The following is a 15,336-nucleotide window of genomic DNA, read 5'->3' on the forward strand; positions in this document are numbered from 1 at the left end:
TTTGTGAGTTCGCACTTGGCACAACCATGCAAAAAAGGTGGAGGTGTTGCTCTTATATCGGAAGATAAGTTGAAATTTACTCCTAATACCCCTACTAGTTTCAAAACGTTTGAAGCACTTGTTATGAGGTCCTTAATGTCAACACCAATTTATGTAGTTGTTGTGTATCGCCCACCTGGACCATACTCAAATTTTTTGGAAGAATTTTCAGAACTGTTAACAGACTTAGTAACTTATGCGGACAATGTTGTAATTATTGGTGATTTTAATGTTCACATAAACTCAAATTCACTTGCAATTGCATTTAAGTCACTGATTGATACATTTGGTTTCAATCAAATAGTCGATGTGCCCACTCATAAAGATGGGAACACTCTGGATCTCGTCCTGACCCGTGGCGTAGTAGCCTCAAATGTTACAGTGTTACCGTATCCTAATGCCATCTCTGATCACTATCTTGTTAAATGTGAGGTGCTGTTAAATGTTTACTGTGATAAGGAAAATTTAGGCTTTAGCAGTCGCAATATCCGCCCTAAAACGGTGTTAGCCTTAAAAGAATTATTACCTACGGTAACTGCAGCCTTCCCTTCGTACACTGGGTCTGTTGACTCACTTACAAACAACTTCAATACTGCTTTGGTTAATGTTCTTGATTCTGTGGCGCCCCTAAAGTATAAATTCCGACCCAAGAAGAATACACCTTGGTTTACTGAAGAAACTAGGTTACTCAAAAAAGTTGCAGAAAAATTGAACGAAAATGGCGCACTACTAAGCTGGAGGTTTTTCGACTGGCCTGGTGTGACAGTTTGCTGAAATATAAAGTAGCTCTTGCCTCAGCTAAAGCTTCGTTTTTCTCTAAGATTATTGTTAAACATAAGAATAATCCGAAATTTTTGTTTGACACAGTGGCGATACTTACCAGACAACAACTTAACCCAAATGGTTGCACTTATTCTGCTAACGACATTATGGAATTTTTTAATAAAAAGATTCAACTAATTTTAAAATTTTAAAAGAACGCTCTGTTTCCTCCTCCTATATCAAAGATGTGGAGGTGTTAGGTATGAACCGTGTCGGCGGTTGTTCACAGAAACATTCTCCAGTTTCAATGATTTGTCCCTTGATAATCTAACACAGATGGTCAGTAGGGCCAAACAAACTACGTGCCTGCTTGATCCGTTTCCAGCTTCTCTGGTGAAGGATCTGTTTGGGATCTTAGGACCATCAGTTTTAAATATCATTACTATATCGCTATCCTCGAGGATTGTTCCTGTAGCCTTCAAGTCTGCCGTCATTAAACCCACGCTTAAGCGACCTAACCTTGACCCAGAAATCCTAGGTAATTATAGGCCAGTGTCAAATCTGCCATTTTTTGCGAAATGACTTAAAAAGGTCGTTGCACAGCAGCTAAATGACTTCATGTCAGAAAATAACCTTTTTGAAACTGTCCAGTCAGCATTTAGGGCAAATCACTCTACTGAGACAGCCCTGGCTAAAGTAACCACTGATCTCCTTTTAACAATAGATTCCGGTGCCTCATCAATGTTACTGCTGCTGGATCTCAGCGCTGCTTTTGATACGGTCGACCACAACATATTATTGGTTCGTCTAGAACGCATTGGTATCTCAGGAACTGTACTCTCGTGGTTTAGGTCCTACCTGTCAGACAGGATGCAATGTGGTAACTATGGCAATCTGACCTCTAAACAATCTAATGTCCCCTGTGGTGTTCCTCAAGGCTCTGTACTTGGCCCCCTTCTTTTTAGTATTTATATGATCCCGCTTGGTGACATTATCCGCAAGTATAATATTAGTTTCCATTGCTATGCAGATGACACTCAACTGTATGTGCCACTGGAAAAAAACTGGACATTTAAGTTGTAGAAATCTGGAGGCTTGCCTTACTGAGATTCAAAGATGGATGTCACTTAATTTTTTACGCCTTAACCCAGAAAAAACTGAAATGTTGATTATTGGTCCAGCTCACTGTCTTCAGTTGTTTTCAAACACTACCCTGAACCTGGACAAATGTAATATCACCCATAGTGACTCAGTCAAAAATCTAGGTGTTATATTTGATCCTAATCTGTCGTTTCAGTTACACGTGAAAAATATTACTAGAATAGCTTTCTACCACCTCCGTAATATTGCGAAGATTCGTTCGATGCTGTCCCAATCAGATGCAGAGATTTTAATTCATGCGTTTATTACTTCTCGGCTTGATTACTGTAATGTATTGCTTTCTGGTCTCCCGATGTCTAGCATTAAAAGTTTGCAGCTGGTTCAGAATGCGGCAGCTAGACTTTTGACTAAGACCAAAAAGTTTGAGCATATTACTCCTGTATTGGCCAACTTGCACTGGCTCCCAGTCCACTTAAGATGTGACTTTAAGGTTCTCTTATTAACATATAAATGTTTGCATGGGCTTGCACCCTCTTATCTCTCCGATTTGATTTCCCCCTATGTTCCTGCACGGAGTCTGCGCTCGGAAAATGCCGGTCTACTTGTGACTCAGAGAGCCAAGAAGTCTGCAGGCTCGAGAGCGTTCTCCATCCGGGCCCCGGTGTTATGGAACGCCCTGCCTCTGGAGATAAGATCTGCAACCTCAACGGAAGTTTTTAAATCGAGGCTTAAGACACACTTCTATTTAAAGCATATGATTGATGCCCACCTCATATTCTGTTTTGTCCTGTCTTTTTCCGACGCCTTTCTGGCTGATACGAAGGAGAAAGATGATTTGGGATAGGTCAGCGGACCGGCGTCTGACCTGCAGCATGTCAACCCCTGCATTTACCAGCTGGCAGAGATGGGAGGCAGCGTCGTGGCCGTCATAGACTTTCTGGACTGGTTTGCAGGCTGGGGGCGTTGTTGATGTCACGCACTTTCCGGACATTTTCAACATCTTACCTAATGTTTACTATTATGTGTACAGTAATGCTAATTGTAATTCACCCTGGTCAATCCTGGAATGGGGATTACCACATGTGAGATCCTTTCTCAAGGTTTCTTTATTCTCCTCACACTGAGGTTTTTAAGTTGTTCCTTGCCCGCATGCTGGTTTAAGATCAGGTAATTGTGTCATTTTGTAATTGTAATCCTGTGCAGTCCATTGAGACATTTTTGTGATTAAGGGCTATATAAATAAATTTGACTTGACTTGACTACTCATGACACGATTCCTTGCAAATATATTGTGGTTACATTTAAATATTAACTCCGAAACACACGATAATGCTAACTGGTGAAAAAATAAAAATAAAATCCACTACAAAGCATTCCTTCATCGTTTGACGATCTTCGTTGTATTCGTCTTGTTGGCTCCAATACTCCCCTTGGAAAACAAACAGACTCATCAGATTATTTTCAATACTTCTGTTAGCCTCTGACCTTTTGATTGACACAACTCTTGGTTGATTGTAAGCTTTTTTTATGTTTCTTAGCCTGTGATAACCTACAAGGACCTGTTTTAGAAAAAAAAGTACTATGGTAGCCAGGAGAAACAGGAGTGGGAGGTGGGGAGGAGATGAGCGGTGCTCTGAATCAAATGGACAAAACCAATTCAAGGTAGTGGAGTATTTCCGAGGCTGCGTTGTCCACATTTTTTTTTTGTTTTACTCCCCCAAAAAAATATCTTGCGTTTTTCATCATTTAATCCTATCCTGTCCTTTAATAAGGTAAAAAGAGTTCAAGAAATGGGGAGCTCTTGGGTTTAATTTTTCATTTGGGGATGCTTGAGCACCCTCAAAAATAGTCTAGTTCCATCTATGCTATATACAATGACATTGTCATCAGAGACCAGTGCTTTGCTTGGGAGGATCTTGATGTTTTAAGTAGCCTATTTCCAATGTTTGTAAAGCTGCTTCATAAGAGTTCGAAGAGTTTAGTATAAACATAACAATTTGTTGGCATGGCAAATGCAATTTTTATTTCAAATTACTGATGCTTTACATACAGTGGCTTGCGAAACTATTTCGCCCCTTTGAACTTTGTGACCTTTTGCTACATTTCAGACTTCAAACATAAAGATATAAAACTGCTTTGTGTGTAATTGCTTGTGAAGATTCAACAATAAGTGAGACACAATCATGAAGTGGAACACACCTTATTGCAGGGGTGGCCAACCCGCGGCTCTCGAGCCGCATGCGGCTCTTGAACTAGTTTCATGCGGCTCTTTAGGAGCTGTTATAAACTGGTTTAATGCGGCTCTTTCGAAGCTGTAACATGACATGCATCAAGAATGTTTAGCCGGCACTGTAATTTGCCTTCCCTACAGCTAGATGGCACTCCGACAATGAATGTCTGTTTTAGTGACGTAAAACGAGCGACGAGAAAATATTTGTTTGACAAAATGTATTGTAGTCAATTTATGTGAAATTACCTCTTGAAATGGCAGGTAAAAAGGCACAGCCAAACTAAAATATGAAGAAGAACACAGGACGTTTTTGCCAGAATAGGAGAGTTTATATTATTTTATTGAACGTAATGGCAAGCCTATCTGCCTTATACGTAACGCGGCATTAGCACATTTCAAAGCTTCAAATCTTCAGCGTCAATTCAGCGCACTCCACCCTAACATCGAACAGGAATTTCCAAAAGGGACTGAACTTAGTAAGAAAAAGTTGTTGACTACGAAAAGCAAAGCAGAAAAACAGTTGCATTTCTTTCAAAAAAAATATGAAACACTCTGAGACCGTAACGCTTGCTTCTTATCAGTTAGCTTGGAACATAGCACGGGCTAAAAAGCTATACAACGAAAGAGAATTCATTAAAAATGCGTCATTGACGCCTTTGAAATCTTGGCTCGTGTAGACAACAAACTAAAACAGAGCAAATCAGATGTTCAACTGTCTCGCCACAGTATGGAACGAAGAATATCCGATATTAATGCAGCTGTTGAATAACAGTTGCACACTGACCTGCAAACAAACTAACTGCAAGAGCTACGGATGGAGCGCCAGCCATCATCGGATCAATGAACAGGCTTGTGGGACTGTACAAAGCTGATCAAACATCTCAGACTTTTGGGATTTCCACTGCATCATCCACAGGGAGCATCTCGTGTCTAAATCACTCAAATTTGACAACGTCATGAAACCTGTGATGGAAATCGTCAACTTCATCTGCACACATAGAATAGAATAGAATATGCCTTTATTGTCATTGTTACAACATGGGATATGCTGTGACATGCGCTTAACCGGAGGATATTCAGGAATATCATCGCTGAACTGGACCAAGGACTTCCAGGTGACCTGCCGCTGCACTGCACTGTGAGGTGGCTGTCAAAAAGCCAGGTACTATCTCGCTTCTTTGAGCTTTTGGATCCAGTGAAACTTCATGGAAGAGAAGGACAAGGACTATCCCAAGCTCTCAGACCTCAAGTCGATAATGGATCTGGAACAGTGCTCACAATGTTAACTGTTGAAAATGATTGATATTATCATGTTGGTGTGGTTATTTTCATCAGATCTAGTCGAGTAGAGATTTGTGTATGCGTGCGTACATGATTAAAAGATGTTTATGTGTATAATGTGGCTTTTTAGTAACAAAGAAAAAAAATAATCAACTCGCCCCCGTTAACAACTATGATGTGGCTCTTTGTAGTAACACAGACGAAAAATTGGCTCTTAGTCGCTGAATGGTTGGCCACCCCTGCCTTATTGGATATTTTGAACATTTTTAACAAATAAAAAGTGGGTGTGCAAAATTATTCAGCCCCTTTACTTTCAGTGCAGCGAACTCTATCGAGAAGTTCAGTGAGCATCTCTGAATGATTCAATGTTGATCTAAATGACTAACGATGATAAATGGATTCCACCTGTGTGTAATCAAGTCTCTGAACAAATGCACCTGCACTTTGATAGTCTCAGATGTCTGTTTAAAGCGCAGAGAGCATCGTGAAGATGTCCGAGATACTGTTTTGGAGAAGTTTAAAGCTGAATTTGGATAGGAAAAGATTTCCCAAGCTTTAAACATCCCAATGAGCACTGTGCAAGCAATGATATTGAAATGGAAGGAGTATCAGAAAATTGCAAATCTACCAAGATCGTGCCGTCCCCCTAAACCTTCAGCTCATACAAGGAGAAGACTGATCAGAGATGCAGCCAAGAGGCCCATGATCACTCTGGATGAACTGCAGAGGTCTACAGCTGAAGTGGGAGAATCTGTCCATAGGACAACAATCAGTCGTATACTGCACAAATCTGGCCTTTATGGAAGAGTGGCAGGCAGGAAGCCATTTCTTAAAGATATCCATAAAAAGTGTCGTTTAAAGTTTGTCACAAACCACCTGGGAACACACCAAACATGTGGAAGAAGGTCAGATGAGACCAAAATCGAACTTTTTGGCAACAATACAAGACGCTATGTTTGGTGTAAGAGCAGCACAGCTCATCACTCTCAACACACCATCCCCACAGTCAAACATGGTGATGGCAGCATCATGGCTTGGACCTGCTTTTCTTCAGCAGGGACAGGGAAGATGGTTAAAATTGATGGGAAGATGGATGGAGTCAAATACAGGACCATTCTGGAATAAAGCCTGATGGAGTCCGCAAAAGACCTGAGACTGAGTCTTCCAACAAGACAATGATCCAAAACATAAAGCAAAAGCTACATTCGAATGGTTCACCAAAAAACATATCAAGGTGTTAGAATGGCCAAGTCAAAGTCCAGACCTCAATCCAATTGAGAATCTGTAGAAAGAACTGAAAACTGCTGTTCACTAACGTTTTTCATGCAACCTCACTGAGAGCTAGCTATTTTACAAGGAGGAATGGGCAAAAATATCAGTTTCTCGATGAGACATACCCCAAGCGACTTGCAGCGTAATCGCAGCAAAAGGTGGTGCTACAAAGTATTAACTTATTGGGGCTGAATAATTTTCACAACCACTTTTTAGTTTTTTATTTGTTAAAAAAGTTTAAAGTATCCAATAAAGTGTGTTCCACTTCATGATTGTGTCCCGCTTATTGTTGATTCATAAGAAATTACAGTTTTATATCTTTATGTTTGAAGTCTGAAATGTGGCAAAAGGTCACAAAGTGCAAGGGGGCAAATAGTTTCACAAGCCACTGTAGGTAAACACGTTTTCATCTACAGTATATCTTTATATAATTTTCCTTTGAATTATGTGTTTTCTGTTAACTTATCAACATAAACCTACATTTATTTCCAAAGAAATGAAGGCTCGCTCCTGTTTTATTCATTGGAATTCCTCCTCCTTAGTCGGCTGGTTTCGGTATTACACTCCCAGGCTGAAAAAGAACCCCATTCTGTTCACGGAGGAAATTCAAATCATAGCAGAAAGTAAATGTGCGCAAAGCCAACCATTCATTTTTAAGTACCATCATTACGCGCTAGTGTGCACGATCATGGATAGACTTCTAGAAACTGAAGTCAAACACTTACAACTATTTTACAATGTCTCAAAATTGGCCAAAGTAAAATACAGGAGTGTAACGTTTTAAGGGCTGTGAACTGCTCGTGTTCAAATGTCCACTTTTGGAAACGCCTAGACCTACCATTAGAAAAATGAGTAAAATACTAGGTTTAGTTGTTCAGATTGTCATCAAATTTAACAAGATACTAGGTAAGGCTTTAGATAGATAGATACTTTATTCATCCCCGAAGGGAAATTCACATTTCCAGCAGCATCCCTGAGCTGAGAACAGTACAATAATAAAGCCAAAAGAATGCAATATACAAATACCCAGTGTGACGTGCAAATGCCCACTGTAGCGTGTTATATAGAGTAACTAAATAGTGCTACACAGAATACATATTGCAGTAAGATTCGGTAATATCCAATGTAGGTGGTGTGGTTTAATGTGGGCCTTTACTCTGCCGGGTGGAGTTAAAGAGCCTCATGGCATGAGGAAGAAAAGATCTCTTTAGTCTGTCCGTATTACAAGACAGTGACAGCAGTCTGTCGCTGAAACTGCTCTTCTGTCTGGAGATAATGCTGTGTAGTGGATGCGATGGATTGTCCATAATTGACCTCAGCTTTTTCAGTGCTCGTCTCTCAGCTACTGTTGTTAGGCTGTCCAGCTCTTTGCCCACAACAGAGCTCGCTTTCCTAGCCAGTTTATTGAGACGAGAGGCATCCTTCTTCTTGACGCTGCCTCCCCAACGCTCAAGTCTACTCTCTTTTGGAGGCATTTGATTGGAAAAAAAATATCAGAGAATAAAAACCTTCTATTTATGTGTGTTCCAACTCAGATTACTAAAGTAATACTTGCAGTGTTTTTTTTCAGTTTGGGACAAAATTTCAAAGTGTTTCCTTTTAAAAGAGACCAAAACAGTCCACATTCTCCAGATGGTTTAATTTACTTTGAATACGTCTTGGACTGGGATTTTAGAGGAATTTTACAGGAACGTTAAAGAGAATACTTAATTTTAAACTTTTTAAGGACATTTTAAATTTTGCCCCCCACCATTAACATGCACACGTTTTGTTAAGCTCAAAATTTTATTTGAAGTAATACACAAGTTATTTGCGTCAACGTCTTTAACACACAGATGATAAAACCTCAACAAAGGCCTGGTAGTGTCCCTTTGTTTGGTGGTCCAGTTCCACACCACTTACTGCTCAGCATGAAGAGTTTCAACTCAAACAACACTGGAGAGGACAGCGACATCTTCTTCTGGCTCCATGATTTGAGGGAAGGGAAAAGCATCAGGTTGGTTAAAGACCAGGAGTTGGGAACCTATGGCTCGCGAACCGTATATGGCTCTTTTCATAAGTACATATGGCTCAGAGATTAAATAGAACTTGAGCAATTTTTTTATTATTTTGCTTAATTCAGAGCTGTTTGAGCTGCCATTGTGAGACGCAGTTTAGGTTGTATATTTATATTGATATGGGACACAGTCTCTGGCATCATTATTCTTATTTAACTTCAAACATCACATAGTAAATAAAATGAGCTGAAAATGTATGTTTTTCTGGGGAGCGGGTTTGGCGGTTTTGTTGAGTTTTGTTTAAAAAAAAAAATCTAAATAGTTTTGATTTTATGCCTCTTTGGACTATAAAGGTTCCAGACCCCTGTTAAAACCACGTGCATGACCAAAATTACTACTAAAGGCAGTGTTTTGTAAGGGTGCTTGAAATCCTTGAAAACGCTTGAATTTTAATGTTGTGTTTTCAAGGTCAGGAAAATGCTTACATTTTGGGTGAGGTGCTTAAAAGTGCTTGAAATTGTTGCCATTGCCATGTTTCCTGACAGTCTTTTTCAATAGACCGTGTAATGAATAAAGAAAAAGAAAAAAAGTGCACGTAAAAATGACACCGATGGTAGCTATATTACTAATTATTAGTTGTCATAAGAAGCGTTACTGCGTGTGGAAAAACGTTTAAACAGAAGTCACTGCCCCATACTGGTCGCATCCAAGTGGACAGGTGCATCAGACTAGTCATGGGCTCTTTTTCGAGAATGGGCTCTTATGGCTCGGCCCACTGAGAAGAGCCGACTAATTCTGCTCCCAAACAGCTCCTCAGTTTTTTTGGTGTGTCTTGAACCAGGAATCCTTCGCGTGTGCTAATCACTGCACTACAGAAACGCTACAATTACCTTTGAGAGTACTTAATTCAAACTGCCAAGTTGTTTCTACTAATAAAGTCAAGCAAGAATCCCTGTAAAACTACACAACTCAACAAAATATAAAGTAAAAATGTTTAACTTTCAGTGCAACATGAAATAAAGTAACATATGGAATACAAAAATACACTTTTAGCTTTTTTTAATGGTTAATAGATCCCTTTCTTTCACAATTTTTGGTTGAAAAACAAACTACCGTAAATTCCGGACTATAGCGCGCACCTGATTACAAAACACACCCACCACATTTCGGGAGGAAAACCGATTTTGTACATACACAAGCCGCACCTGTATATTAGCCGCACGCGCCCATTTTGAAAAAATGCTACACAAACACAAAATTAACCCATACAGTCCAAAAATCACAGCCGGCAAAATAAATGGAAAATGATACCGGTACTTAAGATTTGATGCAGACCTGCAGAGTCCAGGTGCCCGTCGAAAGTAATCCAAGGAAAAAAAGTGTATATTTCCAAAGGTAAGGGTGGGAAAAATATATATCCACTATTGTCGGCCGCGTCCACAGACACGTCTCACCTTTACTCCAATTCCCGTCAGCCCGTGTTTGCCCCGCCCCTTCTTTCTCATTTGCTCGTGCAAAACATATCAGAATAAGTTTCTAAAACAAATACATTATAAAAATATACAGTTGCAAATACATATTATACATGGTTACACATATTTACAAAGAAAGACGGTACACCAAGAGAGTTTTCAAAGCTTTAATAATAATATTATAGCTTTCATCCCAAACCGTGCCTGTGAATGGTAGCAAAACGCTCGCGACACAGTAAACGGGAATGTTAAAAGAAATATACCGTACATGTTGAAACCACGGTAAACCGTTCTCATTTTCCTCCTTATAACTGACGTCATCAAAGTCGCGCTTCCTTCAGAATGGGAAAGAGACTTTGTCACATTTATGTCGCCCCACGCTCCCTTATTCAAAAACACGCTAGCAACACGCTCCCTTATTCAAAAACACGCTAGCAACACGCTCGCAAGGTACCGGACTGCTAGATCGCGTTTAGGTTGAAAGTTGCGTTATGTGCCTTTCTTTTTGCAATTTGCATGATGAGGATATGTCTACGCTAATTTAATTTGTGCACAAGCTAAGAAGTTGCATTTTTCCCCGGCGGATATATTCCACCGGTCTATATTTTACCTTTTGTACTCGAGCGCTGCTGGCGGCCGTTAGAAAAATTACATAAATTGGCCGCATCACTGAATAAGTCGCAGGGTTGAAAGTTTGGGGAAAAAGTAGCGGCTTATAGTCCGGAATTTACGGTATGTCCTTTGCTCTTGTCACATATATATATTTATATATATATATATATATATATATATATATATATATATATATAGTAGTGTGAGGAGGGTAACGAGGACAGCAGAGGCACTTCCCTCCATTCAGGACATTGGCCAGAAGCGCTGCCTATCCCATGCTAAGAACATTATCGGGGACCCCTCTCACCCCCATCATGGACTGTTCACTCTGCTAGCCTCTGGGAAGAGGTACTGCAGTGTGCGGTGCAGGACCACCAGGTTCCGCAGTAGTCTAGTCCCCCTGGCCATTAGACTGTTAAATGGTCAATCTAACATATAGTTAACCTAAATCTAAACGGCTGCTAATCTGACTTTTTGCACTACTGGCAGTTCTTTATAGCTTGCCACTCCTTGCACATTTGCTCTCTGCACTATTGTACTTACAGCGTTATTGTTACAGTGTTAATGTTACTGTTTACCTGACTTGTTAACCTGACTGCCCATTTTGCACATCTGGTTAGCTACTCCTCTTGCACTATCGGCACTATGGTAAAATACTATACGTAGCCATAATACAATACAACTTTTACTTATATCTGTACATTCAAGGAAACTGTGCGGGTCAGATGTATCGACATTTCGTTCTGTATACACGTGTACTAGAATGACAATAAAGTAGATCTGAATCTGAATCTGAATCTGAATATATATATATATATATATATATATATATATATATATATATATATATATATATATACACATGTGTATGTGTATGTATATATATAAACCCGGCGTCCTCTCTTTCTTTCAGTGAAAAGTTCATGGTGAGACTCAACAAAAATGGCGTGCCCAAATTTTCCGAAAAATTGGACAAGTTAACAACTCTATTTATGGTAAGCTAAGATGCACCCCGATCTACTTGTTATTCTGCTTACCAAGCTTGCGCTGTAACAAATTGTGTGTTTGTTTTGCGCAGGACTTAACAAACAAAGATATGAAGCGAGATCTATATATAATCTCACAGGTGATCCGCAAAGGTAAATCATTGTGCAGGAAAGAGTCACTCTGTCAATGGAGAACATAAATGTTCAACACTCACAATGTAATTTTGCAGGAAAAATGTTACCGAACGACAACAAAAAAGTTCCAGCTCATGTTCAGTACCGTCGCCCTTACAGCTGCGCTGTTCTTGCTTTGAGTGATGTCTTGCACACAATACTGAAAGTGGAGAAAGACTTTTTCCTCAAAATGTACATGTAAGTTTGTCTGCTTCACTCTCAGAAAGACACGCAAGCACACACAGTCTGGAAGTGGGTTAGGTAAGTGGTCACTTTAGACACACTCACCAGCTGTGTAAGAATATCAAAAATCACTAAAACGGGAAGAAATCACCAGATACCCACCGCCCCCGCATCTATGATTTCCAGATCTTTAACATGTGACATATTTACATTGTCAGATAAGAGAATTTTTTCCGGACCTATAGCGCTCCTCCGAGCTTTCTTTTTTTATGAAATCTTCAATCCTCTTTTTATGAAATCTTCAAGGTTACAAAAAAACAGATCAGCCCCTATAGGGTGTGCAAATCAAAGAACAGCAACACAATTTGCCGATAGCAACAATGATGCAATAGTCAAATACAATAAACATCAGTGAGTCAAAATAAGAAACAAGCATCCTATGAAATATCCTTTGACCCTTTCTAATAGTAAATTCAGAACAAACTTATCGTACACGCGCACATACTGTGTGGACATTATTTTGACTAAAATTCCAACATCCAGGTGCAACAATGAGAGTGAATGGTACCAAATACACGAGAACATCATCCACAAGTGCACTACCAAGTATTCTGCAGCCGGGAACAACTACGGTATGACACCGCTCTTTAAATTTTGTATTTTGTATTTTCACATTTTATTCCAAGTTTTAAAAAAACATCATTTCACAAAATGAACGAGTCACCTGAAAAAAACAAAGGGTTGATGCATTGAAGCCAAAAGGCTACTAAGGACCCATCCCCAAAATAACTTTGGAAACTTCTCCTATCAATAATTTAAACTCATCACTTTTTATGTCATTAAAACAGGCATTTGTAAGTCAATTTAAAAATAATCACATTGTTTGAATATTGATATACATTCACCCTCCCTGGGCATTAGAGAGGTCAGGAGCGGGGCTGGAGGGTACTGACCGAGGTGATAATGTGGTAGCATGCAGACAGGTTTGATGGCAGTTTTCTTCCCACTCTTTGATCATCCCGGTCTCCCAATCAAGGTGGGTGTTGTGCCTGCGGAGCCATGATGGGTAACCCAGGATAAGGGGATGACCTGGTAAGTGGAGCAAATGAAACTGGATGGTTTCCTGATGGTTACCAGAAAGAGTCATGGAGACAGGGACTGTTGGTGGATGGTGGGTATTGGCGCCCCCTCTCACGACCCCGACGTCTGTATCCTTCGGTCAATCCGGGCATTCAGGGCAATGGCTTCATCAAGAATGGAAGGCTGTTCATGGGAGACCAACTCGTCCTTTATGTAGTTTGCCAGCGTATGGGGGAACACGTGAACCAATGCCTCCATGTTCCATGAGCTTCGCCTTGCAAGGGTCCGGAAGTCAAAAGAGTAGTCAGCTATGGTCCTTCTGCCTTGCTGGATGGTCAGCAGTTCCTGGGCTGCCTCTGTGGTCGAAAACCTTCTCCATCTCTTTTAGCAAACCGTTCAAAATCTTCACATGCAGGGGTCCGTGGTCGGCTGCGTGTCGTAAGAGGCGACTAAAGTGGAGGGAGCGAGGGGACTGGGGGATCCTCTCCTCTCTATCTCTACTCCCTAAAAAACAGCAAGGCAAAGATAGAAGGGCGGGAGACCAAAAGGTCTCGCAAACCCTAGTTATAGGGTCACTAAATGTGAGAGGATGCGGAAGTAAAACGACTGAGTGGAAGAAAGAAGAGATCGTAAGGATGATGACTGGTGAAAAACATCAAAGCGTACAGGGAGTGCAGTTTGCTGTGTTTTACGGAAACGTGGCTCACGTCTAACATCTCGGACGCTAACGTGGAGCTACCCGGAGCTATCGGGAGCTACCCGGCTTCAGCACTGTTAGGGACAGAGACACAAAAGCCTGCGAGAAGCGGAGAGGAGGTGGACTCGCTATCTACAAGAACACGAGGTGGTGTAACCCAGGGCACAAAGATTTCCATCTGCTGCAGGGATGTCGAACGTTTGGACTGGCGTGTGATGTCATCCACTCCGCTGTTGCTAAGTACAACACAGCACTCCGAGGCCATCCTGTTAATCTGTTAATAAACAACAAAAGGATACTGCTGGAAGTGTGAATTTCCTTACGGGATAAAGTATCTATCTAGCTACCTGTCTGTCGTTCTGTCTGTCTGTCTATATCTATCTATCTATCTATCTATCTATCTATCTATCTATCTATCTATCTATCTATCTATCTATCTATCTATCTATCTATATAAAAGGAAGGTTGATGTGTTAGCCTTGAGTGAAAAAAAGATGAATGGAAAGGGTGAATTACAGTTTGGAGGTTCGTATGGTAGAAAGTCTGGATTTACAGGGGGACATGCTGGAGAAAAAAGTGCTGAGGAGAGAGAGGAGTGCTGGAAGGATTTGTCCGAATGTTTGGCAAGTGTGAAAGAAGGGTGGAAAGCGGTAATACTAGGTGACTTGAATGCTAGATTGGGTGATGGAACGTTTGAAATGTGATTGGAAGATATGGAGTACCAGGAAGAAATGAGAGTGGGAAGAAATTGATTGAGTTATGTATGGAAAATGAGTTGGTGATTGGAAATACATTGTTTAAAAAGAGGGACGTGAATAAGTATACCTTTGTCAGAGTGGATGGTGGTGAGATGGTGGACAGAGCACTGATAGATTATGTAGTGGTTAGGAAAGGGATGTTAAGTTGATTGTTGGATGTGGAATGTTTAGAGGTGAAATGAGTGTCTGATCATTTTTATGTGGAAGGAAAAGTGAGAATAGATGGATCATGGAGGGCTAGTTGTAAAAGTGTGAGGGAAGAGGTGAAAATGTCAGAGTTTAATAAGGCAGAAAAGGAAAGAGAGTTTAAAGAGAGGATAGGGGAAGTGTATGAACGGATTAGTAGAAGAGAAGTGGAGAGTGTGGAAATGGAATGGAAGTGGTTTAAAGAGGCAGTGTTGAGGAGTGTGAAAGAAGTGTGTGGAATGAGAAAAGTTGGTCGAGGTATTAGGAAAGAAAGTGAATGGTGGAATGATGAGGTCTCAGAGGCTGTGATAGAGAAGAGACGTGCATTTGAGGAGTGGCTGCAAGATAAGAGTGGTGCTGTGTATGAAAGGTATTAAGTGAAGAAAAGGTTGGTAAAAGCGGTAGTGGAAGCAGCAAAAAGGAAAGCAAATGATGAATAGTGTTGAAAGATAGGAGTGAACTTTGAGTAAAGGAGAAAAGTGTTCTGGAAAGAAGTGAAAAGAGTA

The 15,336-nt window shown here is 40.5% G+C and overlaps 1 protein-coding gene across 4 annotated transcripts in view; it reads left to right on the forward strand.

Annotated features, from left to right (window-relative positions):
* Positions 1-15,336, forward strand: part of LOC148363495 (dedicator of cytokinesis protein 3-like) — a 163,099-nt gene that overhangs the window by 41,617 nt on the left and 106,146 nt on the right. For all 4 annotated transcript variants that reach the window (XM_088337390.1, XM_088337393.1, XM_088337392.1 and 1 more), the window contains exons 9-13: positions 8,521-8,681; positions 11,680-11,761; positions 11,845-11,905; positions 11,983-12,124; positions 12,653-12,741. In XM_088337390.1, coding sequence (XP_088193516.1) covers positions 8,521-8,681; positions 11,680-11,761; positions 11,845-11,905; positions 11,983-12,124; positions 12,653-12,741 — 535 coding nt within the window. The remainder of the gene's footprint in view (positions 1-8,520; positions 8,682-11,679; positions 11,762-11,844; positions 11,906-11,982; positions 12,125-12,652; positions 12,742-15,336) is intronic.

This window comes from Urocampus carinirostris, chromosome 6 (assembly GCF_059441175.1).
Source record: "Urocampus carinirostris isolate Australia breed hairy pipefish chromosome 6, RoL_Ucar_1.0, whole genome shotgun sequence".
In the NCBI taxonomy this organism is placed as follows: domain Eukaryota; kingdom Metazoa; phylum Chordata; class Actinopteri; order Syngnathiformes; family Syngnathidae; genus Urocampus; species Urocampus carinirostris.